This window comes from Pseudopipra pipra, chromosome 1 (assembly GCF_036250125.1).
Source record: "Pseudopipra pipra isolate bDixPip1 chromosome 1, bDixPip1.hap1, whole genome shotgun sequence".
Taxonomy (NCBI): Eukaryota; Metazoa; Chordata; class Aves; order Passeriformes; family Pipridae; genus Pseudopipra; species Pseudopipra pipra.
Window position 1 is genome coordinate 54,368,259 of NC_087549.1, and position 25,418 is coordinate 54,393,676.

At 39.9% G+C, this 25,418-nt stretch overlaps 1 protein-coding gene across 4 annotated transcripts; it reads left to right on the forward strand.

Annotated features, from left to right (window-relative positions):
- Positions 1–7,092: 7,092 nt before the first annotated feature.
- RNMT (RNA guanine-7 methyltransferase) lies at positions 7,093–24,537 on the forward strand. 4 transcript variants are annotated; one of them, XM_064657371.1, is made up of 11 exons: positions 7,093–7,202; positions 8,610–8,892; positions 11,060–11,192; positions 12,679–12,801; positions 13,822–13,937; positions 15,757–15,938; positions 16,532–16,696; positions 17,814–17,931; positions 19,368–19,469; positions 20,874–20,907; positions 22,742–24,537. In XM_064657371.1, the coding sequence occupies exons 2-11, from the start codon at positions 8,653–8,655 to the stop codon at positions 22,777–22,779; spliced, it is 1,251 nt and encodes a 416-aa protein (XP_064513441.1). In that variant the 5' UTR covers positions 7,093–7,202; positions 8,610–8,652; the 3' UTR covers positions 22,780–24,537. The 4 variants fall into 4 exon arrangements, with proteins under 4 accessions (XP_064513441.1, XP_064513431.1, XP_064513451.1 ...); XM_064657361.1 differs by lacking the exon at positions 7,093–7,202 and adding an exon at positions 7,398–7,684; XM_064657381.1 differs by lacking the exon at positions 7,093–7,202 and adding an exon at positions 7,398–7,652.
- Positions 24,538–25,418: the final 881 nt, after the last annotated feature.

The following is a 25,418-nucleotide window of genomic DNA, read 5'->3' on the forward strand; positions in this document are numbered from 1 at the left end:
CAGAGGCCTTGACATGGCAAGGGTCATGTCAAGGGGCATGTGTGTGGGGCATCTCTGTAATGCTGTGGTTTAGAAAGCAGTGGAAAGTTTCTACTAAATAACTAAAGGGAGCTGCAAAAGGTCCTTCATATAAGCAAGCCTCAGGTCTGCAGTTTCCTGCATATGACTGAACTCTCTCAGAAAAAAAACCCAAACAACCCACAATGGAACTGATAAGGGGTTAGACACTAAAATACACAGATCAGTTTTCTTCACTTCTCCAAAACATTGTTTGAGAATCTCTTAGGATCCTCCCTTGCAATAGTACACTGAATTTTGACAGATTCCTCACCTTCAGCTTTTATTGAGCATCTCAAGAGTTCTGACTCTACATTTTAACACATGCTGAAACACACTAGAAATATGGTTATTAGTTCTATGTTCAAAGTTCAGATACTTCTTTTATCAAGTTCTGCTCTCTCTTGTTACAGAGTTCAGAGCTGCTGTGCACATCTCTTTTCACTAACAGAGCCACCGATTGATAACAGAGTCAAAAGGTTACAGACAAAAACTGAACTCCAGCTTGCTCAAGACTTCCTGCTACTCGTAATTTGGATTCTAGTAGCCAAGCTCATTTTTTAATTCATAATTTTCCCAGTCACTCAGCACTTCACTGACATATACAATTTAAATTACAATATTTAATTTAAACAGCTTCTGTAATTATAATAAAATATTTATTCCTGAACAGTGTAATGAAACAATTGAAGACACACTGCAGATACAGTGACTTACAACAAAACAAATTGTACTAACACAAATAAAGTTCAGCCTTTTTGACCAGAGGTATTGGGTTTGTGCAGCAAGGTTCTGCTAGAGGGGTGGCTACAGGGATGGCTTCTCTCAGAAGCTGCCAGAAGCTTCCCCCATGTTTAACAGAGCCGATGCCAGCCAGCTCCAAGACAGACTTGCTGCTGGCCAAGGCTAAGCCCACCAGGGATGGTGGAGGTGCCTCTGGGATAACATGGTTAAGAAAGAATGAAAAAAAAAATTGTTGCACAGATGTAACTGCGGCCAGAGAAGAGAGGAGTGACAATATGCAAGAGAAACAGCCCTGCAGACACCAAGGCCAGCGAAGAAGGAGGGGGGAGGAGGTGCTCCAGCTGCACGAGCTGAGCCCGTGGTGCAGATGGATGCCTGAAGGAGGCAGTGACCCTGTGGGGAGCCCACGCTGGAGCATGTTTGCTGGCAGGACTTGTGGCCCTGTGGGGGATCCATGCTGGAGCAACCTGTTCCTGAAGGACAGCATCCCATGGAAAGGGACCCACACTGGAGCAGTTCATGAAGAACTCATGGGAAGGATTCACATTGGAGAAGTTTGTAGAGGACTGTCTCCCATGGGAGGCACCCCATGCTGTGGCAGGGTAAGGAGTAGCAGAGAATGTGTGATAAACTGACCATAACCCCCATTCCCTGTCCTCCTGCACGGCTGGGAGGGGGAGGAGATAGACAACGGGTGGTAAAGTTAAGCCTGACAATGAGGGAAGGGTGGTGGAAAGGTGTTTCTAAGATTTGTTTTACTTCTCATTATCATACTCTGATTTGATTGGTACTAAATTCAATTAACTTCCCTAAGTTGAGTCTGTTTTGCCTTTGACAGTAACTGGTGAGTGATCTCTCTCTGTCCTTAACTCACCAGGCTTTTGTCGTATTTTCTCTCCTCTGCCCAGGCAAGGAGGGGAGTGATAGAGCAGCTTTGGCGGGCACCTGGTAACCACAGAGTAAGATCTTAGGTATTCAAATACTTTATCTTGACTAATTGTAAAAGGCATTTATTAGGAATATCCTTAAACTTAGATCTTAGAATCAGCTTTGTACAGCCTTCTGCCTCACCTTTCATGGTGACTACCAAATCTGTTTCTTTTCTAGCCTTGATAAATGCCATTTTTGCCATCTTGGAACATTACAGGTCTTGTCGCACTGGTTTTTTTCCCTTCATAACCCAACAGCAATCAACAGTATTGTCTGTAATAATATATTAAATGCAAATTATATTATGTAATAATTTTATAAAACACTTAAAACAACAACCCACACCAAGTACCAAGTCTTTTACTCATCAAATTCGCCCAAAATGCTTCTAAGACTTCCAAAAGACATCCTCAAGGAAAAACTACAAAGCCTTACAATTAGAAACAAAACAGGAATAAGAGTAAACCAGCATGAAACTGGAAAAAACATCCCAGCTTTCACAAGAACAGAGCTCACAGTGGAAGCAATAGGTTCAAGATTTTTTTCTTTTATTCTCACACCACATTTATTTCACATTTTCAAACACTGAAAAGCTGTCATTTTTCCCAGCAAAAAATACAGAACGTTCATCTTTCAGCAGAATTACTGTTGGCAGACATTCACTTCCAGTATAAATCTTTTCTAAATATTCAAAGTAAGTGTTGAATTCTCTGTTGTGAATTCAAACTTCTCCATATGGGGAAATATGTGCAGTATCAATCAGAATATCTTGAAAAATTATGTGTGAAGAGGCTGATCATAACATTTACAGAACACACACACACACACATGCTCAAAACTACACTCTTCATCTAATTTTCAGTAAATGCTATTCCAACATGTCTACAAATGGATGTGAACAGTTCTTATGAAAGAAGTATTATTTTTGTTAAGGTCGTGATCCCTGAGGGGCTAAACCTTCTTGCCCACTATTCCGTTGACTGCCTTACACAGTAGCTTTTGAATAGAGGACTTGCAAAGAACCAAATGACAGCATCTCCAAGTGTCTGAAAGTGCATCAGACTCAGAGAGCTGTGTCTTTACACCAGAAGGAGCTCTGACGGGACTTTAGTAATGGGACCCTTATAACATTTCTACTCATAGTCTGAAGTAGCAGCTTTACTACATTGCTGAATTCAGACTGAGAAAGGAATCCCGTTTCTGCAACACCGCAACCTTTGAAAGTACATTGCATTCTGCCAGATGTCACCAACAAAGTCCAAGGCTTGTGTTTCGCACAGAAACATCCCTCATCAGAATGTACTATCCTATGGCCTTACATAGCAGGAACCAAAAGATGCCATCTATTTTAACATCAGCAAAGCCAATTTTTAAATCCACAAAATATTAGGAGCAAGTAATTAACTGTCTGGCACATGCTGCGGCTAAGCACTACCGCTGCAGTTAAAAGGTAAGTGCCACCACATCCTACTAAAATCTTCCACCAGCTACTTTTGGGAGACTCACAGAACTGCTGTGAAGACCCTCACATATTTTTATTCATAACCAACAAAATTCATCCATTGGAAAAAAAGCTACTGCTTTGTTTTCTAATTTGTTCATGAGCACCTGACTGCATTAAGCACCATTCCCTTTCCTCATCCCCCTCTTCAAGGACAGACTATGCAAGTTCTAAAGAGCTGCAGGGTATTGTCTGCTGCAACACTCCACAAAGCTACAATCACAGCCACAGAGCTTCTTGTTTTGTTCATATAAGAACTGTCACACCTGGTCAAGGTCTGTTCTCGGACAAGATAAAATGGTAGATCCAGGTAATTAAAATTTATAGCCCACCTAAGAGTCACTTTTGTTTTCTGATGTGCACAACCAGAATAAGACCTAATTTTATGATTCAGATGAATTTGTTTAGAAGAAGCAGCATCACGTCTGGAAACACAACAAAATATTTTCATTTTTTTCTGTTGAATCATACACTGGGTAGCTACTTTGAAGAGGATGAGGGGAAAACTGAGTGCTGGAAGGCACTGGAGTAGAAAGGATTGGAGATATTTAGAGGAAACACAAAGTTCCAACCAGAGTGAAGTTCTGTTGTATAATCCCAGTGCCTTAAAGGAGACAGGGTTTCTGTCCTTAACAGACAAAAGTGGGAGGACAGACATAAATAGACACACCAATCTGGCCTGCTAACACCTGGTTAAACCATAATTTTCCTGACAGTTTGAAGTGATACATTTTTGACTTAATATGGATAAAATATGTTGGACTTAACACATTTATACTGGTACCTTCAAGACTGAACCTAATTTAGGAAGGTAGAATCACAACAGATCATATGGATTTTTTAACTGAATAGTAACTTTTTACTCTTACTGGAATTTTTGTATAGTGACAGGGACATATGTTTTTTAGAGGTATCAAGACTCAAGACTTAAGAAAAAGTCCTGTAATTTCAGCAGTTCTTTTGTTGTTGTTATTGCCATACTGCACAAATAATTTGTTTCAAGTCAAAGAATCTGCTAGAGGTATATCAGAGTAATTAAGAATCCCTGACCCCAAGTTTGATTCTTTATCTAAACTGTTGGAACTAGGTAGTTACCTATCAGCATATCAAGGTAAAATCTTTTTGGTCTATTGTAATGACACTTGACTGTCCAGGGAGATTTCAATTGTGTTTTGGGCCCAGGCCTCAGTTCTTTCAGTGATTTTATTCCATTCCTAATACTGAAATATTGATGATTGATGATGAATTTGCTTCACCATTCAACTTTCAAAATAATTTCACTTTCAACTATCTGGGTTCACAATGTATCAACATCATAAAGAACTCTGTTGGGTCATCCTTCTAATCTGCAAGACTAACTGACTGAATTTGTTGGATTCAACTAGCAGTTTTACATTCTAAAAATCAGTGATCTTCCTGCTTTTGTCATTGAATTTGTTGGGGCCATATCTTCAAGACCAGACAGAACTCCCTACAGATCCAGAAGTGTGCCAAGATACAAACTGAGGGCTCATCTGAGATTAGGGGACACTGAGAATTCCCTGTCTTGCAAAAACAAACTTCAGTTTCTTAGTGACACCTACAGAGCTAAGTCAGCTAACCTGCAGAAAGGATCATCTACAGCAGGAGAATTATACAGAACCTTTTAAAAAGGTTCGATCAAATCTTTTCTCACCAGCTGCCATAGGCTCTGAAGCAGTCCTGCAGACAGTCACATCAGACAAATCTTTAACTTCTTACATTTCTTACATGAATTTGCCTACTCAGTTTTTGCCATGTGTCAGCCACCTGATATCCACCTAACCAAATTATCAAATGTTTTTTTTTTCACTCCCTGATCGAAGTGCTTCTCACACAGCAAATGCTGCCACAGAGGCCCAGTCATACCCTTTTTACCTGAAGCAGCCCTTGAATAGAAAAGGAGATAAATACCTGCTGTCAAGCCCACAGGAGATGGCTGGTGGGTACATGTTATCCTCTGTGCATGCAATTCCCACATAGGAGCAGCTGCAAGTCATATAAGCTGGTAGTACAGGCAGCAAAACACATTCCAAATGAGGAACCTTCTCCCTATCTCTTCCAAAGCAGCAACACTTTGAAAATCATTTTACGTTTATATTTGTAACAGCAATGACATCTTGGAGATTAGATAAATTGAGGAACACTTTCAGTTTAAGAACTAACTTTGGTAAGAAATTCATGAAGTAGGATACTTCATGTACTACTGTCCAAAGCAATATTTTCTCTTTTGGGACAGTTAGTAGAGGACATTTCAGAAATGGACATAAGTCAGGCTGAACATGTAGTTTGTAATACCTGACATAAACCCACTTAACAGCCTTAACAAAAATTCTTATGACTTCTCAGTCCAACTCCCTGGATATAGTTAGTGATCAGAAGCAGATTACTAACAAGAACCATAACTAACATCAAACAATAAAACACTTATACAGCCACTTCAGTCTAAAAAGCCAAGACACAGACAGATCATGGGAGAGAACCCCTCTATGGGGCACAATCCAGCTGCTGCCCTTCATTGGTACCACGGAATCATGGAATATCCTAAGCTGGAAGGGAACCCACAAGGATCATCGAAGTCCAACTCCTGGCTCTGCACAGGACACCCCAAGAATCACTCCATGTGCCTGAGAGCACTGTCAAAACTTGTTGAACTCTGGCAGGCATAGAGCCGTGACCCCTTCCCTGTGGAGCTTGTCCCAGTGCTCAACCACCCTATGGGCAAAGAGCCTTTTCCTACTGTCCAACCTAAAGTTCCCCTGACACAGGTCCAGCCGTTCCCTCGGGTTCTGTCACCAGAGAGCCGAGAATGGAGCCGGCCCTCCGCTGCCCTTCGTGAGGAAGTCAAGTAACAGCCCGAGATCCCATTCCCCAAACCCACTCCTTCCCACTCTGATGCCGCAGCAGCAGCAGCCCAACACGGAACAGCCAGGCCCCTCGGCTCTGTATTTACAGCTTCATCTTTCTATCAACAAACCAACCTCCCACCCCGCTTCTCGTGTCGCGGCCGACATCTCTCGCCGCCGGACAAGACGGAGTCGGCAGAGGACAAGCAGCCGGGAGGGAGACGCGGGCAGCACAACTCCCCTACCAGCCCGGGCGGGGGGGGGCCGCCGAGTCCCGCCGCTCCCTCCCTCTCTCCCCACCCGTTCCCATTCCCATTCCCGCTCCCGTCCCTGCCGCGCGGGTACCTCGTGTCGGACCCCCTCACGGGCCCCGTGAGGGTTCCAGGCGGGCCGCTCCGTCACACACACACCGCCCGGGCCCCCTCCCCTCCCGCCCGCCCCGCGCAACGTGCGGCAGCGCCCGTCCCCACCGTCACCTTCAGGCCCTGCGGCGGCACCGTCTGCGCAGGCGCCGGACCCGCCCCCTCCCGCACGGCCCCCTGGGGCCCGTAGTCCCTGTGCCCCGGCGTGCGCTCCGCCGCCTCTCGTGGGACCATCAAGGCTGGAAGAGACCTTTGGGATCACCCAGTCAAACCGTCCGCCCAGCCCTGCCGCTGTAATCCCTAAACCATCATAGAGCGGCAGATCCTGACGCCTCTTACAACACCTCCAGGGACAGTGATTCCACCACCTCCCTGACCAATGCCTGACCACACTAACAGGGATTTTTTTTTTTCCTAATATCAAATCTGAGTCTCCCCTGTCTCAGCTTAAGGCCATTTTCTCTGGGCCTCTCACTGCAGGCACGGCAGAACAGACCGGCTCCCGCCTCACTGCACCCTCCTTTCAGGGAGTTGTAGAGAGCGACGAGATGCCCCTGAGCCTCCTTTCCTGCGGGCTAAACACATCCAGCTCCCTCAGCCGCCCCTCACGGGTTCCCCAGGGTACACCGCGCGCGCGCAGCGCCGTGTTTTCCCCACTCCTTCCTTTCATCCCTTCCCCCGCTCCATCCCCCGGACGTGACGCTCGTCACTTCCTCAAACAGGGATGGCGGAGCGCTGGGCCGGGTGAGTGCCGGGCCTCCCTCCGTCTCTCCCTCCCTCCCTGCCTGCCTGCCCCCGGGCGGACCCGCGGCGGTGCCCCGGGTCGGTGCCCCGGGTCGGGCGGGGTGAGCGGGGCCGGGTGGGCGCAGAGAAGCGTCGGCGCCGCCGTTAACGGGCGAGGAGGCCCCGAGGGCTCCCGAGGGCTCCCGGCCGGGTAACGGGCGAAGGGAGGGAGGGAGGGAGGGAGGGAGGGGAAGGAAGGGGCGCGTCCCGAGGCCGGCGGACCCGTTCGCCCACTTTTCTCCCCCTCCCCTCTCCCCCCCCTTCCCCACGCTCCAGGCGTTTTGAGCTCTCCGGCTGTTCCTGCGAAGGAGCTTCTGCTCCCCCTGGGCGCTTGGTTGTGAAAGTCGGATCGTTTCACAATTTAGCCCATCAAACCATCTGCTTGGAATAGCCGCGTGAGCATAAGGAAGGGTGTGCTGCTGCTGCTTTGGAGACTGAGTCAGGTGCTGCGGCGTAGTGGAGAGATTGTTTCTACAAGTTGCACTCTGAGGCCATCTGTTTTGAGGAGAGCTGCTCTGGTGTCTCTGTGCAGTGGCCTCCTTAATGGATGCGTTCTGGCAGTAAGAGGCAAGCCTGGATACGGTGGACTGTGCGTGGTTTTTGTTATGGATTTGCCAAATTTTTGTTAAGGAGTTGCCAAATTGCCCCCTCCTGTGTCTTACTACAAAGTAGATGCCCCGTGCCCTGATGATGCTGTAAAGAAGAACTGGTGAAAGAAGAACAAGTGTAAAGAAGGCTAGGATGTGCCACAGACCAAACGAGCTTTGTGGCAGTGGTTTGCAGCCCTATGGGCTCTGTGGGTATTTGTGAAATAGGGATGCGGGAATGCAGTTGCAACTGAATATTCCAGGTTGGCTTGGAGCACAGTGGGTATTCTTGACAAACTGGAAAATCCACAACTGATATGAAAACTTGCTAGTAAAAAAACATCTTGAGGACCTCCATTTTAAAGCATATCAGGTTAAATAATGAATTTACTAATTTGAAAGAACTCGTGTTTCAAAAAAAAAGTGATTTGTAGGTTACCTTTTACAGGGAGGGAAAGAGGGAGTTTACAGTCTCAAAACCAATAACACGTTGCAGTTGAATCATATACTTAGGAAAGATACTTAGGAAAGACTCAAACATGAAAAGTAAAGATTTATCTTAATTTGATCTTATTATAAGAGTACTTTGAAATTCTGAGTATTTAATTGTGCTTTCTCTATGAAATAACTAGTCAAATTTGAAGTCTATATGTTGTGTAGGGCAAAAGCATGTTATGCTTTTATAATGCCAGTGTTATGTTTGAAAGTCACGATTGTAACCACCAGTAAGTGAAATTCAACACTGAAAATCTTTGGTGTTTTATTTCTTTCCCTTCTATAGATTTCCATTCTGATCAGTGGACAAGGAGACTAACCAGCCAAAAATGGCTGATGTAACCAAGACAGAAGAACAGGAAGTAGAGAAGAGTTCGGTTGAAGAAGTGGTAAAAACACCTGGTACTTCAGAGTCAGATTTGGTTCTTGGGTGTGGGGGTGAAGGTGACAGTTCCACCTCAGGTACAGTGCAGCCCATTGCAAATGAAAAAGAAGGTGGTCATGGTGATCACGATGGTAGAGCAAAGAGGAAGAATTTAGATTCTGCAGATGAACCTCCGAAGAAAATAGTGAGTATCATTTATTTTGAGTTGTTTTCAAATCCTTTTTTCAAAGCCTTAGCTCAAGAAAAGATTGAAAATATTTATGCTAAGCATATGTGAACCAGCATGAGACACCAAATATCAAAGTATGTGGGTAGCTTCCTTGCAAAATAACAGGTGCACAAATTATGTTGTCTTCACAGAAGAGAAAGAGGGCTGGTAATCAGAATGTTAGTCTCAGTACATGCTTAGTCTAATTCTAAGACTGTCCTTCCATCGTTTGTGTGGTAGCAGTCTGGTAGTGTAGGGTTTACTGGCATTAGTCCAAGTCCTGTATCTTGAACTCAGATCTTGTGTATGTTGTTATGCTGTGTGTTAGAGCAGTTAACCTGTGCTTGGGAGGTTCTTCCATAAGATAATTTTGTCCTTTCATTTCATCGGTAAGGTATTGTATAGTTTACAAAACTCTGCAAACTGCATCCTCTGTGATGTAGCTTAAGTCTAATTTGTTTACAAAGTGAAGTACTGAAAGATTTAAGATTTTTAAGACTACAAAAGTAGCAGAAAATATATGCCCTTTTAATTGGGAGGGTGAAAACGGTAATGTTTTATATGATGCTGTCGTTTATTATGTATGAGCTTGTAGAAACCAATGCTTTAATATCCAGTCTAATTTTGACCTTTTGGGATGTTTAAGTGTAGTTTGAAAATGTCTTTGACCTAACGTTTTGTTTCTCTGTCCAGAATTTTCCCAGGATGTTAATTTATGGCTAAGCAGTCTGGTAAAATAAAGGGTGCCCTTCGCTGTGGTAGAAACATTATGAACCCTTTCATCTTTTTAACAATGTGGGATAAGGTTTAGATGAACAAGAAATACATTGTTTTTGTGTAGCTTAAGGGTGGAGAGAAGTGATTGAACATATCTGCAGCATCTAGATGTTATTGCTGATGGCTCTTTGCAGCTGAGATGTTAATGGTTTGTATGAGTATGTCCCCCACACTTGTCTAAGCCGTTCTAGCTTATGTTCACCTTCAGTTGCCATTCAGAGAGCCATCTGTGCTTACCCTAAAAAAGAATAGAAGTGGTCAAAATATTTGTTAGTATCAGTCAGCCTGGTTTGGTAATAAACAGATGATGGGGTCATGGAGATTCCAGACAACTACATCTGTATTCGTTCTGAAGGTTAGCAAATATGTATATGAAACACTGAAGAATTCACTTGTTATCTTAAAGTCAGTCAAACCTTCTCTTCCCTTGAGGAACAGCTATTTGAATAGTAAGATCCTGGGAAATTTGCTTTTGTAGTCAACTCTGGGGAATGCTTTTGATGGTTGTATGGATTCATACTGTCTGGGCTTTGTAGCATGTTTTTATGTTTTAAATGAGAATCCTTCAGTCTGATTTGTACTGTTATTTCAAATGCTTTTGTACCTCACAGAATTTGTGTTGATTCTCTGTGTTCTGTTACTTTATTTATAATTTATTTTCATTTCATGTATATAGTTGAAGATTATTTTCAAGGTGAAGAAATGTTGGGAGCATAATATCTGGGTGTAGACTGCTTCTCTTTGTAACATGGGACAGAAATCTCTTGGAGTATTTAAAGTTAAGGCTAAATCAAAGACATTTCTGTAGCTAATTGTAAAGCATGAGATAGAATATATTGTTAAGTGACTCCTCATTCCCTTAACATGGTCTGCTTAAAGCTCTGGCAGTGGGGTCCATCCACTTGGGGCTTTATGCAGCATTGGCTAGTTGGCATTTTGATTAAATTGGCAGTTTATACACTTCTGTCAATGAAAACACTGAATTTCTGAAACAAGCTCTTTGAAGAGTCTTCAAGTTCCTGGAGAAGGAACATCCTTTTCTTCAGTCCCAGGCTTAAGGGAAGTGAAACTGATTCTTTGAGAGCAGTGAGAGTATTAGAGAACTGAAAGTATTTCTCTGAGGGAAAGATGCTGGGTATCATCCCTTAGAAATTACTTGAATGAACTGAAAAAGGGATTAAATTTTTAAAGGACATGAGCATCAGGACACATATGGGAAGTCTCTTTATAATGATGGTGCTCTTCATAGTATTGCTTGTTTGCTTTCTTAAATTCTTGAACTGAAATATGTGTGTCTTTTGATTAAATAAAAAAGTAATAAAGAAAATTCACTGCTTGAGTCTCTTCCTTCCTGTCATTTCTGCAGTCTGAGATAGGCCACGGGCAAGCTGTAGCTGCACATTATAATGAACTTCAAGAAGTTGGATTGGAAAAACGTAGCCAGTCTCGCATATTCTACCTCCGAAACTTTAATAATTGGACGAAGAGTGTCCTCATTGGTAAGCTGCTTTGATTCATCGCTTAGATCAATCAAAACGATTGAGTAAAATGTAACCATTTTTTGTATCAAAATGTAACTTTTTGTTTCCCTACTCGATTGACAGTCTCATAATATGTAGTAAGTTTTTCTACTGCAGTGAAGTGTTTATATTTAATTTGAATCTCTGTGATAGTGTTTTATATTGTTGGAGTGCCAAACGTATGGTAAAGTTTTAAAGATCAACTGACTTAAAAAGCAGAAAAAGTTCATACTGGAAACTGTTCTTCGTGACATTTTTGCAGAGAAAAGTACAGCTTTACGTCATAAAGAAACGATCTGTTCTTAGATTGAGCTGTTCTTATTATTTAAGTCTAACTCAAATAATTCATTAGCCATCTTCCCAAAGCAGTCTGGGCTCTGGTCTTGGTTAAACAGTTCTGCAGGAAACTTAAACACATAAATATTTTCTTTGTCACCTGTAGTCAGTGGTTTAAGAGATAAAAAACTAGAGGATGTAATTCTTTAAGAATCAGCAGGTTTTTATTAGAAGGCAAAATCCGCTGTCCCACAGATTAATTCCTAAGTGAGAAAACAAAACCATCAGATATCTGCCAACAAAGGAAAGACTTATCGGCACAGCAACACAGGTTCATGAAGAGGGATCTGTGCCAGGAGATGTTGGCACCATTTGTCTCAGCATGCTGCTTTTTGTTATGTTGTATCAGAGCAGTTAGAAGCAATATTTAGATTTATATAAAGCTGTTCCTGAAGCCTGTGTTGAAGCCTTTCTGTCATAGGGAATTTCAGCAGTGTGGCTTTATAGCAGTTGTATCAAAACATATTTCATGTCTCTTACTGTGAAGAAAAGTTGCTAGCATGCTGATATGTTTTACATAATATGCCAACATCAGTCAGAGCAGAGGGAATCTAGACAGAGTGGAGATAGAAGAGAAAATGAAACTAGTGTATGTAGGGTAAAAAGGCAGTGAACAAATAGGTAATGTTATTGCAAGGCCTGGGAGAGTGAGTGGAAAACATTATTCGCTTTTGTAGAGTGACCAGGAAGAGATGTTGTTGTGGCTGATGCGTTTAATTGGCTTTTACTCTTCTGCAAAAGGTTTTCCCATACTTTCAAATAACAGCTGCCTTCATTATAATTGTAATGAAAGGGAACCCTGTTTCCCTACACATTCACAGGGTGGTTGTTTAGCCTTGTGCAGTTTTGCCTCAGCCAGGGAAACAGTTCAGAGCTTCAGTCATGTTACACACAGAGCACATTAAGCACAGAAAATATTCATTATCTTCTCCATAGTTTTAAAAGTTTGTGGTTCCTTTCATCATTCTAGACATTTAAGTCTAGACTTAAATATTAAGAAGACTTATAGGCAAAGTAAGGTCTGAGGTGTTTTAAAATTCTCAAACCCTTTTGGTCCTTTAGGCTTCTATGTGCAATACAAGTGAAATACAGAGATGTGTATACATGTTTCCTCTTTTTATTTTTCTAGGTGAATTTATAGACCGGGTACGACAGAAAAAGAATGATATAACTGTTCTGGATCTAGGATGTGGCAAAGGTGGAGACTTACTGAAATGGAAAAAAGGCAGAATTAAAAAACTCGTCTGTACTGGTAAGAAGACATAACTTTCTAGTGAAAGTACATCACTGATCTATGGGAAGACAAAGTACATCTCCAGTATTTTATTTTTTTTTCCACTATGCCCAAGAATGCAATGAACATCTTTTGTCAAAAAATCTTATTTTGTCTTTTAACCTGAAGACGTTGCCAGCAGAAATACAAGAATCATTGGTTTTCTGTGTGTTTAGCTTTCAGTTCAACTCCTAAATTCAAGCTAGTATCACTAAAGAAACACAGAACTGCCATAGATTGTCTTAGGCAAAATGTGGCACTCAGGAAAACATTGACATTTTGTATTTTATGTCTTATCTCCCACATCTGATCTCTTGTAGTATTTTTAACTGTTCTGAAAACACACACAGAATTTAAAAAACAAATAAACCTCACAATATTGTGACAATATTGGTCTTGGGTGTTAAAATTTTCAGACTAAGAAAGGGGAAAGAGCTGAAAGCTAAATAAAAAAATCTCGTTTGAATAATTTGCTTAGATATTTACAGGAAGATACCATCTTCCTTTTTCCCAAAAAGTATCCCAGGGATAATCAGAGGAAGTATTACTTAACTTCATATTTAATTAGATACTAAAAATCCATAAAATTCCCATAAGTGGGAATTATTCTGGGTATTCTACATTTTGCAGTACTTTCTTGCATTTTTCAATGGGCAGTATTCAAATACAGTTAATTCATTTACTTAAAAAATTCTTATGTAAATTCATTGCATATTGTCAGAAGCTCACTGCCTGAGAAAGGAACAGTTGTAGAATTTAAAAAGATTTCTCATGATGTAATGTATCAAAAATAATTGCATTTCAATATCTTTTATATTTGTAAGAACAGTAAGAATGAGAATCCCTGAGACCTGAACTGTTTTAACGAAACTGAAGATCAGTTTTTTATCCCTGCCATATTGTACCTTCTGTGTTCCAATAATCATTCCAGTTTTCTTGTCTGGAGAGCAGTTTATACACCTCTTTTTTTTTTTTTTTAAATTATCTTTTCATACATAGATATTGCTGACATTTCTGTGCAGCAGTGCAAGCACCGATATGAAGAAATGAAAGCCCGGTGTCGATATAATGAACACATTTTTGATGCAGAATTCATACAAGCAGATAGTACCAAGGTACAGTTTCTATGCTTTGTAATATTTTGGAGATTTAACATTCTTTTGTCAAGTAAGTATAGGAAGTTGATGGTAGTGCTATAATATTTGTTTAAGATCAGATTATTGTACTACCAGGAGAATCAGCCATATGAGTTACTGGAAAGTTGCTTAAGATGTAGTTAGATGCGTTTTACTGCTGTTGTACAGTGTAATATTCTTGAAGCCTGAATGTCTTTTTCAGATAATCAATCTGGTGATTTCAGTCTCTTGTACTTGACAAGGGGAACACAACAACTTCTCACCTCTGGAATTTCTGTGAGGCAGCATGGGATGTTGGAAACTACCTTGGTGAATGTTTTTTTAAATAATGGAATAAATAAAGGACCTTTTCTGATTTGACTTGTACATTTTGCTTATCCCATTTTATTTTTCTGGCTGCATTTTAGTTACTTGTATCTTCAAAACTTGTATGATAGAACAGGTTTCTTAGACTGTCAGGAGGCAATGGTGAATGCATTTCTGAGGCTTAGGAGGCGGTCTTGTAGCCAGAACTGCTTTTGCTTCCTAGAAATGCAGGCTGAGAGTACCCTGCTGATTGTAGGCTGAGGTGCAGAACCTACCTGGTTCCAGCATATCTGTGGAAAAGCTGAACCTGTTCTCAGCCTTGCAGAAAGGGTTGTTTGCTGAATTCTTGGTTGTCTTTCCTTCTTCTGAGAAATAGTCTGTTGCAGGTTCATGTAATTTCTCTTGGCTCAAAGTTACAGTTCGGGGAGAGAGTCTATCCTTGCACACGAAAGTTCATTTCCCTGGCTTTGTATCTCTATCACAAATGTTGTATATCCTGCAAAATCTCATTCTTTGAGCTCTCTAATTCTGCCCACCTCTGTTTCTCACTTCCTTGAATCTTTCTTAAAATGTGGAGGAGGATTAAATGAACAGATAAAATTGCTATTGGTATGTGAAGTGTCTGTTTTTATCTTGCCATGTGAGGAATGTTGACTGTGGCATGAACTACTGAAGTTTGGGAGTGAGTGAATGGGTGGATGGAAAGTGTGTGAGAGAAGAGGAACTTGGGTAGAACTGTTAAGTATGAAATATTTTAAATACAGAATGCATTTCTTGTGTCTTGGGAGAACTTGTATGCTCCTGTGTTGTTTATGGTGTTGCTACTAGTATTGTATAAAAGAAGTCTGATGAAGAAGACTTAAAAGAACTGCTGAGTACAGGGTCAAACTTTGGCAGGCTTTAACCTGACAAATTCCAAGGGCTTCAGGTTCTTCAGATTTTAGTTACTTGGTCTGGAGTGGGTAGGAGCGTGTTAGTACGCATGTATGTATGTGAGAATACAGACAAATACAACTTGGTGGTCAGAGCAAACCACCATATTTAAAACAACTCCTTCTCCTCTCAAATATATGGTTAATGGGTCAATTCTCATTCTCTGAGACTTAGTAAACTGAAAATTCATTTTATTACAGTAGTTTTTTCCAGTTAAACGGTGGCCAGTTATAAACCCTCAACAGTAAAGAACCTGTGGAAACTACTAGGTAACTGACTTGGGTTTTGGCCTTTGAGGTGCAGTGGTGTTACTTGACAACATGAAAATAATGATAACTTTGAAATTGTGTGTATTCTTGGTGTTCCTAAATATTGTGTATGGTTTTCTGTGTAGCAGAGAACTTTTTCTTACCTTTTTCATCTTGTCCATGTTAACTTGTGAAGGAATGAGTGCTGAAAGGAAAAATTTAAAAGGATTATGGGCATAGTGTATTTGTTGGAAGATTTAAGTGAATCATGCTTGTTTCTGTAGCTTTTGTTTCTTTTAAATCTATTTCAGGATCTCTTGTCTTCCAAATATAATGATCCAGGTATGCGCTTTGACATTTGCAGCTGTCAATTTGTTTACCATTACTCATTTGAGACATATGAGCAGGCTGACATGATGCTTAAAAATGCTTGTGGGAACCTCTCTCCTGGAGGTTATTTCATTGGCACAACTCCAAATAGCTTTGAACTTGTGTAAGTACTTTTATATTCTATTAGTCTTTCAAAAGTCTGTGAAGCCTTGTTAAGTGCTAATTATTCTTGCAGTGCTCTAATACATTTGGGCAACAAAAGTGAGTTTTTTTGCAACAATTTTGGATTCTAGTCAAAAAAATCTCACTCACGAAGCTGACTCAAACAGGTAAATCAATACTAATCCTTGTCTCTTGCACCCAGGCTCTTCCGGTATAGAGAACAGGGCTTCATACACTTCAGCCCTCTTTAGTGACTTAAATAGTGGCAAAATGGCTACAGCCCAGGGAAAAACTGTCAGGGTTTTGTGGTTGTTCCAAGAAGCCTGTCTTGTCCATGTAGATTGTCTGGGATAAAGATTAATCTTCTAGGTCCATTAAGTCCTTGTTGTGTTGTATAGGAATGATAAACTGTTCAAACCTAGCATGTGGCTTCCTTTCATTGTTTCATTTCCTTATTATGTAAGGAAGGTGGGAAACTAGAGAGATCATTGAATATTCCAGTACTGGGAGAAACACTTTCAGGCCTCTTATGTGTAGTTTTCTCTGCCTGCTAAATACTGGTCAATTAATGTTTGTTTATATCTCGTTTTATAGAAAGAGACTTGAAGCTTCAGAAACAAATTCATTTGGGAATGATGTGTACAATGTAAAATTTGAAAAGAAGGGAGACTATCCTTTATTTGGCTGCAAGTATGATTTCCACTTGGAAGAAGTGGTTGATGTCCCTGAGTTCTTGGTTTACTTTCCATTACTGGAAGAGTAAGTTAAGTTTTGAATTCATTTTACAATGACAGCTGTGGAACATAATAAATATTTGTTTAGTTTATATGTTATTGCGTAACACTTGCAGAAAATAATGTTTTGGTTTTCTTATTGTATTTTTCAGTTCTTTGGTTTTTTTGTTATTCCAAATGCAGAGGTTTCTTGGATTTCCATCCACAACCACTGTCCATTGCACACAGTTGAGGGTACTCTGGTCAGAAACTGTGAAGACTTGAACTAGGTCTCAGACAAGAACATCTGTATCTGATATGTTTGATCTGTCAGCAAACCTTTACTGCTGTCAACTTTTTCTTCTTTGAACTTAACTTCCTGAGGGGTTTCTTTCTATGTTTTTTTTAGTCCTTCAAGAAGCTTTCTTTTGTGTCCTCTTCATTGTGATGCTTCTTTCTTGTCTTCTACAACTTTATTTGAATGTTCGTAGGATTTTTCCTATGACTTATTTTTTCTTCATCTCTGAGCATACATTTTACTGTTTCCTCTGTGTGAACTCAGATTTGCCTTTCCCAGCCTGTGTTCTGAGGTACAGGCAAATGTTTCCGTGTTGGGGTTTTTCCTGCTGTTCAAGCTCAGAATGCTGAAACAATATTAAGCTTTCCCATCAAGCCTGTATATTCTCACACACTTTATTTGTAGTTCTCTATGAAAAATACCAGCATCTGTCACTGACAGCTATAACTGGAGTGTTGCTTGTCCGCAGTGTCTACATATAATTGAGATGTAAGGCACTAAATCTAATAGAAATAAGTTCTTGAAATATATCCCTAATATCTGACATGATGGATACTGCAGTGAAAAGAGTGTAGTCTGTCTGGAAGTTTTGTATTTTGGGGTAAGAGTAATTTTTCTATTAAAATGTTTGTAAATAATTTCTGCCTAGATTTTTTTTGTCCTAATTAAAAAAAAAAAAAAAGTACAGTTTGTGTGGTACTGCTGCTTTTTTCATCTAAATGTCTTAACTAAAAAAAAAAAAATTCTAGAAAAAGTGTAATCCTACTGAATACCATAAGATGTCACTGTGGCTTAATATTGTCCCTTTGAAAATAAAGCTACAATAATTTTGAGGCTTCCCTAACTAAACTCATTATTTTGACAGAATGGCAAAGAAGCATGGTATGAAATTAGTCTATAAAATGACATTTCGGGAATTCTATGAAGAAAAAATCAAGAATGAGGAGCATAAAATGCTGTTAAGGAGAATGCAGGCCTTGGAGGTAAATTTGGAGTTGACTTGTTTCATTTTAATAGCATTTTACTTCTTGTTAATTATTTGTGGAATAATGGAAATTCCCGTTGTGAACATTTTGCAATTAATTAGGGACTACCAATAGAAAGAATTTAATTCCTGGAACTGAAAGTGTGACTGTGGTGGGTTGACTTTGACTGCCTGCTGGACACCCACCAGCCTCCTCTCTTGTTCCCTCTTCCCAACAGGATGGGGGGAGAAAACAGGAAAAAAACCCCTTGTGGGTCAAGATAAATTCAAGGAGATTACTTAGCAATTACTGTCACAGACAAAACGGAGTAAACTTGGAGAAGAATTATTTATTGCCAAAAAAAAAGTAGTAGGAAAGTGGGAAACATAGACAAACCTAAACATACCATTCTCTCACCTACTGCTTGTTCCCAGGCTCAGTTTCACTCAGCTGTGCCCTGAGATGGCTCTGTTGGAGCTGGTGGAACCAGCTGTGTGTGTCCTCACAGAAGCCACCTCTGCAGCCCCTGCTGCCATCACTGGGCACCAGCACCCCGTAGAGTGATTCAAGTTTGGAAGACAATATTTCAAGTTTGAGGCAAAGTTTTCATTTTTATGAAGTAGGAAACAGAAGCACAAGAGTCATGCCAGGTGTCAGATAGCGGTGACTGTAATCCATTTCTTCCTCAGCAAAGAGAGACTGAAAGCTCTATCTTTGTGCAAGGAATATTGAGTGAAAAGACAGAAAGGAATCTTTGTAGGAATAAAAAGACAGGCTGTGTTCGTAGAAGAAAATAGTACTTGACTCTAACCAAGCTTATGTTTTGCCCAATTTTTTTGCATTTTTTATCCTCAGGCTCTTATCCTGGATGACTTTAGCAGCTTCAGAGAAGTTTTTCCATGCCACCTCTGAGGCTTTGGTTTTACTCACAGTTCTCTCTGCTTCCCTTTTCCCCCAAACAGCAGAATTCTTCAGCATAAAACTATCAAGTCAAGTATCTGGTGACTTACTAAATTGAGTCACATGGGCTGCAAGTGAACTTGACTGTCCTTGTTGACTCTGAAAGTGCCAGTGCTGTGTGTGGACTCACTGTCAGTAGCATGGTGACACGGCCTTTGACATACCATCTGTGTTCTTAGAAAAGTGAGAGTTATCTTAAAGTAGTGGCCACTTGCAATTGAGGACTGAATTGTTACATACAGATTGTTTGTAATTGGCATCCTTACTAAGTATTTTTTAGTTTTGAAGAATCAGTTGTATACTAATTTCCTGGTAAGTAGGGAGTATCAGACCTGTTCCTTAGGGTGCTATAAAGAAGAGACCTAAATTTAAAATCTTCTTTAAGAATTACTGACTTCTGTTCTGGACTGTGTTGTGACAAACCCATGACTGATGTGATTAATGTATCTTACTATGCAATTAATGTTTTTTCTTATGTTTCTTATGTTTTCCAGCCATATTCTACAGCTGGTGATTCCAGGCTTGTTTCTGATAAACCTGATGATTATGACCATGCAAAAGAGTTCATGAAAGATGGCAAGGCAAAGTTACCATTGGTAAGTTTCTTCAACTTCAGTAGAGCAAGTAGTGTCTAAAATTGAGGTCCTGACCTTTTGGATATGCGGTGCCTTCATTTCAACTGCAATAGAATTAGTGTGAATGTCTCTCTGCATGTGAAAAATTGTAGAGCTGCAGGGCTGAGGAGTTAATCTATATCCTATACTCAAAGAATCAAATTCACTTAATTTGGTAGCTGTTGAGAAATTTGTAATATTGTGAAAAGGAAAGGATATTTCTCCATCTTCTTCTTTCTAACTGCTCTTAATTTGAAGAATCTTCTTATGTTTCTGCATATCCACACTACTGATTTAAAGTTTTGGTTCCAATCCTCTCATAGGAAAGTTGAAAACTTTGTTCATGACACCATACATATTTGAAATCATCCTTTTCACTGTCACAGATACAGCATGGGGCTGGTCACCTTGAAGTTTTTCCACTTGGATGTTTCTTTTTTTAATCATTGGTTCATCCACTGTTTGTGCTCTGAATTCTTGAGGATATAGTCCTTTTACTGTATATAAAAAATCATATAAAAGTCCTACATCAAGAAGGAAAAAAAAACTGCTTTCAATATTTGAAATCTAAAAACTTTAAAAAGCAAACTGCTTCTTTTAAGAAATCGGCTTAAGAACATGAGAGTGGCCAAGTCAGACCAAAGACTTTTTTTGCCAGATGCTTTTTTTTTTGGTCAGGGTTGGTGAGTGGGTAGCATATGGACTGAATTGTGTCCCCAGTGAGAACTCGTGGGAAGGAGATGGAGTGGGCAGAGCAAAAAACCAGCTTGTTGTTGTTACCTGATGTTTCTTAATTGGTGGGGTAAATGGCAGCAGCTTTTTACTTGTGGGCTTGCTCTGATTTTGTGTGGTTGACTGAGCTGGGAGTAGATTTTCTAGGTTGGATGGCAGGCTGTTCTTTCCAGAATGTCTGAGTTGGATTGGGAGTTAGTATCTTGCAAATACAGTTTCTCTGGGCTGTGGGGAAGTATTAGGTGGAGGCAGGCAGTTCCTGGGGAAGGTGGCAGCACTGCCATACAGGGCCTTTTCTTCACTTCTGCACAAGTGTTGGGTATCTTGGGCTGGAAACAGCAGCTTCAGCCAGGTCAAGTCACACTGATGTGTGGTGATGCACCCAGCATGCTCTGCATTGCAGAGGCATCCAGACCAACAGTCTGTTGGCCCATTTTCCTGTACCTGGATGATTTAGGTGTGTTCTATTGTCTGGAGTATTCCAATTCGTCCCCATCATAGTTATTGGAGTTATAAGTATCTGTGGTCTACAGTAATGCTCTTCTTGTCCCTAAATAGCCAGTCAATGTAAAAGATTGATTATCCTGAGTTAAATCTGTGTTTTGTTGCTTCTTCATTTTTGTTGAAACTGTGGCTTTTTTTGTCACCTTCTAGGGAACCTTGAGTAAATCTGAATGGGAAGCAACAAGTAAGTAATATTTTTGAAAACTCAGTATTGATTGAATAACTGCTATGGAAAGTGTGTAAAATAGCCTGTTGGTTATGGAAGAAAATACCAATTTTAAATGTAACAAGATGTTGTTATTTGTGTAATTCAGATGCCTGTGGATACATTACGTAGTGCACACATCTCAAGAAATTGGGAGGAAAATGCATAAAATAGCTAAAATTTTGCTTTTTTTTTTTTTTAAATACCTTCTAACACGCAAACTTTTGGGCTAAAATAGTTTTGGAACTATCCTTTACTTGGGATGTATGAAAAATGATGCCAATGTTAAAGAATTATTTTGCTAGTGTTAGAGGATTAAATACTACACTTCTGTATGGTACACTTGGATATTATACCATTATCAGTCAACTAGAAAACAAACTCCAGTTGGGACATACATTCACCAAAAATAATACAAACCTGTTTGGGGAAGACAGGGACCAGAGCTTTACTCTTTTCCTGTAGCGATACATATATCAGGAAGAAGCAATTAAAACATGAATAGTGAAGAGGTATTTGAATGTTTTATAAAGAGAAGAGAAAAATTCAGTGCCTCATACACTGCAAAGGCATTAAATATGTTTTGAAATTATGTGAGCACATGTCATGGAAAATGTTTGATATTGGATTTTTCCAATGTTGAGTTCAATAAAAACTCAGTTATAAGGGACTGACAATTCTAAGGATAAAAATTGATTCCTGCAGAGATTTTTACTCAATTCTGTGTAAGTGCAGCCAATCAGCATTTGCATTTTTGCAGACCATTGTTCTGATTGTTTTAGTGATTTGAAAGCAAACAAAAAATGCTGTTTAATTCACAAATGAAAAAATCTTCAATCTGCTTTTTTAAATTATTACTGAATTTTAAAAGGCGTGAATCATAAGGAAGATATTAATTCCAGGAATGTAGAAGTATTATGTACACTATTAATCAAATTGAGAGGAGCTTTTTATACCTTTAGAAGTTCAGTGATTACTGTGTTTCCTAAGTAGTCTCGTTTTCCAGAGAGATTTGGAATACAGAGCTTCTGATAGCTTACTCGTTGTGTGGAACTTTGCTTTGTTGCTGAGGAATGTCTGATAGGCTTGTCTTGAAAGATTTGCAATGTAGCTATGGCACCTCATCCATTAAAATAAAAGTGGAAATCCATAAATGTTTATTAGACTCATGGCCTCAAGTAACTGGTTTAATGTGTCTATCTGGTCTGGAGCACAAGAACATCCAACTTGCTGGCACTGATTATGTGCCAAGTAAGAGTTTTCCAAGGGTGCTGGTGTGGACTTTACAAATATCCATTACTAGAATCATACTGTTCTGGACTTATAATTTCTTCTTCGTCCATGAAAATTTTAAAAGCAAAATTAATAATATGTGTCATGAGTTTATTCACTTTTCAATTAAAAAAGAAGTTAATAATTTCACTCCTAATTGTCCATTACTGTGTGTATGAAGGAGTCTTAACTTACTTGCATGTGACTTTTTATGTGCAAGTGAATGTTATGTGTAGAAGGGCATAGTACTCTATGAATTCCATTCACATTTCAGTAATATCATTAACTGAATTCTGAATTAGTGTTGCATTAACCTTATCTGCAGTACATAAAATATTTTGCTTTTGTGCATTCTGTGCTTTATTGTGAAAACAAGTATGCTAGACTTGAATGCTAGAGTTACTCATTGGGAAACCATAACATTTTTTATCATTTTAGTAATCTGCTAACAGGTCGTTTGGACAGAATATCAACCTGATAACATGGCAATTTGAGTTGCCAAGGAAGCAGAAACTTTAAATACTCGCGTTTTCTTTTTTAGGTATTTACTTGGTATTTGCATTTGAGAAGCAGCTGTGAAACTTCACATACCGGATGCAGCAAGAAGAGATCATATCCATGTGCAAGTTGGAATGGTCAGAAATCCATTGTGGCAACTATTTTTTTATTTTTTATTTTTTAATTATCAGAAGTGTGCAGGACACTACCAAAAACTAGAGCAGCTCGTGATTCAGAGTTACATTGCCTGTCTGTGACAGATGGACTTGTGTGTGTATATATAAGAAAGATTCTGAACTAGTCTTTTTAAGCATTTGTAAGCAATCTGCATGCTCTCAAAACTTGTGTTTGAACTGACACAACTTTATGTTAGACACAAATGTTTTGTTAGTAGACGTATGTTTGTGATTACAAGCCTGACCCTGCACTTTCTGAAGTTGATGGAAAGAAGAGTGTTGACTTTGATGGTGCAGAATGAGGGCCTAAATACTGTACTGCAGAGCTCAGTTAATTCATAATGAGATTTATTCAGACATAGAGGGTATGTCTACATTGCATGCAGAGCAAAAAAATACCTTAGTCAGTTTGAGTACCTCCGTGCTGTGCTCGAGCCTGCAGTGTAAATCTACCTTAGTGGTATTCACAGTGTAGTTTACATGGTAAAATCACATGATGTTCTTGTTTTTCCTGCTTGCTGATACATAGTGTCACTTCATGGTGCTTTCATGATTAAACGAGTTTGTTCTGTACAAAACTGCTCTGAACGTGCTCAATTTCTAATGTTTTAAATCTTTGCTTCGTTTTTCCAAATGTGACTGTGTGGTAATCGGTAACAGCTGCTGAACTTAAATTACTTTAAATTACAACATTTTCTATTGTATTAAAGACTCTCCTGACTTTTTGGTAGTTTTAATGTTTCTTGAAACTTACTAGGCAGATCTTAGGATACATTTCTTTCTTTTTCATAAAATTCCAAGTGGGCTTGGCAATAGGATGTTGGTGGTGATGCCTCCTTAAGGCATTAGAAACGTGATCATGTCGTGGATCATGAACCAGAAGGGGAGCCTGTGGAACATTTGAGGATAACAGCAGTTCACTCTGGAAGGGAGGGCTGTGTATGTGTGTACACACCCCGGTACATGTGGGTAACAATCCCCAAATTAAAGGCAAATATTTTGCTTGGAAATATAATGTAGTGATAACAGTAGACAGAACTGTGCCTCACTACCATCCTAACTGCTTGTTAGTCTCAAAACTGGATTAGGGATTTCTGGGGCAGTGCTTGCTCGGCTTTCCAGTGCTTGTAGCCACCAGTTACTGAGAAGGCCTGAATACTTCATCTTTTTTCTCTCTGTTTTTGGTCTAACAGTAGCTGATGGCTGCTCTTAGCTACTATAGTTTATGTAGAGATGAAATGATGAAATTCTGATGGTACATGAGTATTTTGAAAAGTTATAATAAACCTAGAAAAGAACATTTCCATTACAGTTAAGTATTCAAATTGAGTTTGTAGTTGTATTGCCTTCTCCCTGTAATTGGGTTATGTTCTTTCCTCCTTGACTCATTTTTTTAATTGTATAGAAGAACACGTATAACCTGAAGCAGTAGAATTAGTCGGTTCTGCTGCTGAAATTAAGAAAACAAGACTTCCTTGTCTGCTAGAATTAGTACTCATGAAACTAGCTGAAAAATGCTGACTTTAGAAGTGCTGAAATGTTTCCTTGAAAACTGTGGCGTCAAAGCTAGTTTTGTTAGATTTCTTGTATCAAATTCCATTTGAAAGTACATTGTTATGCTATTTTTGGAAGAAATAAGAATAATAAAAAGAAAGGGAATACAGTGGAGTGTCTTTCCTCTTTTAAGCAAATCTCAGCATATCACATAGTCACATAATAGTTGAGGTTGGAAGGGAACTCTGGAGGTCATTTAGTACAAATCCTCTGCTCAAGCAGATTCACTCAGAGCTGGTTGCCTAGGACCATGTCCAGAGAGCTTTTGAATAGCTCCAAGAATGGACTCAACAGCCTCACTGAACATCCTGTGCCAGGGCTCGGTCACCCTTACAGTAAAAATGTCTCCTGTGTTTCAGTGTGTGCCTATTGCCTCTTACCCTATCACTGGGACTTTACATCCCCCCTTGGAGTATTTGTACACATTTATAGGATTACTCCCCTGACTTAAGAAGCTAGACTTAGAATCACAGAACGGCCTAGGTTGGAAGAGACCTTAAATATCATTTCATTCCAACTCCCTGGCTGTGGGCAGGGACACCTTTCACTAGACTGGGTTACTCAGAGCTCCATCCAGCCTGGCCTTGAACACTTCCAGGGATGGGGCATCCACACCTTCTCTAGGAAACCTGTTCCAGTGCCTCACCACCCTCATAGTAAAGAATTTCTTCCTAGTATCTAATCCAAATCTACTGTCTTTCAGTTTGAAACCATTCCCTGCTGTCCTGTCATTACATGCTCTAGTAAAAAGTCCTTCTCCATCTTTTTTGTATGCTCCCTTTGGATACTGGAAGGCTGCTCTAAGGTGTCCTGGCTTTAGCTAGGGTAGAGTTAATTTCTCCTCACTAGCTACTACAGTGCTGTGTTTTGGATTCAGAATGAGAATGATGTTGACAACACACTGATGTTCTGATTTTTGCTAAGTTGTGTTTATTCTAAATCAAGGACTTTTTTTTCCCTTGTCACGTGCCCTACCAGTGGGAGGGAGCA

Excerpts from the sequence above, each read along its gene's own strand:
- RNMT (XM_064657371.1), top strand. The coding sequence starts at position 8,653 with ATGGCTGATGTAACCAAGACAGAAGAACAGGAAGTAGAGAAGAGTTCG. Across the intron at positions 15,939-16,531 it reads CCAAATAGCTTTGAACTTGT|AAAGAGACTTGAAGCTTCAG; the intron begins GTAAGTACTTTT and ends CTCGTTTTATAG. Across the intron at positions 17,932-19,367 it reads GGAGAATGCAGGCCTTGGAG|CCATATTCTACAGCTGGTGA; the intron begins GTAAATTTGGAG and ends TATGTTTTCCAG.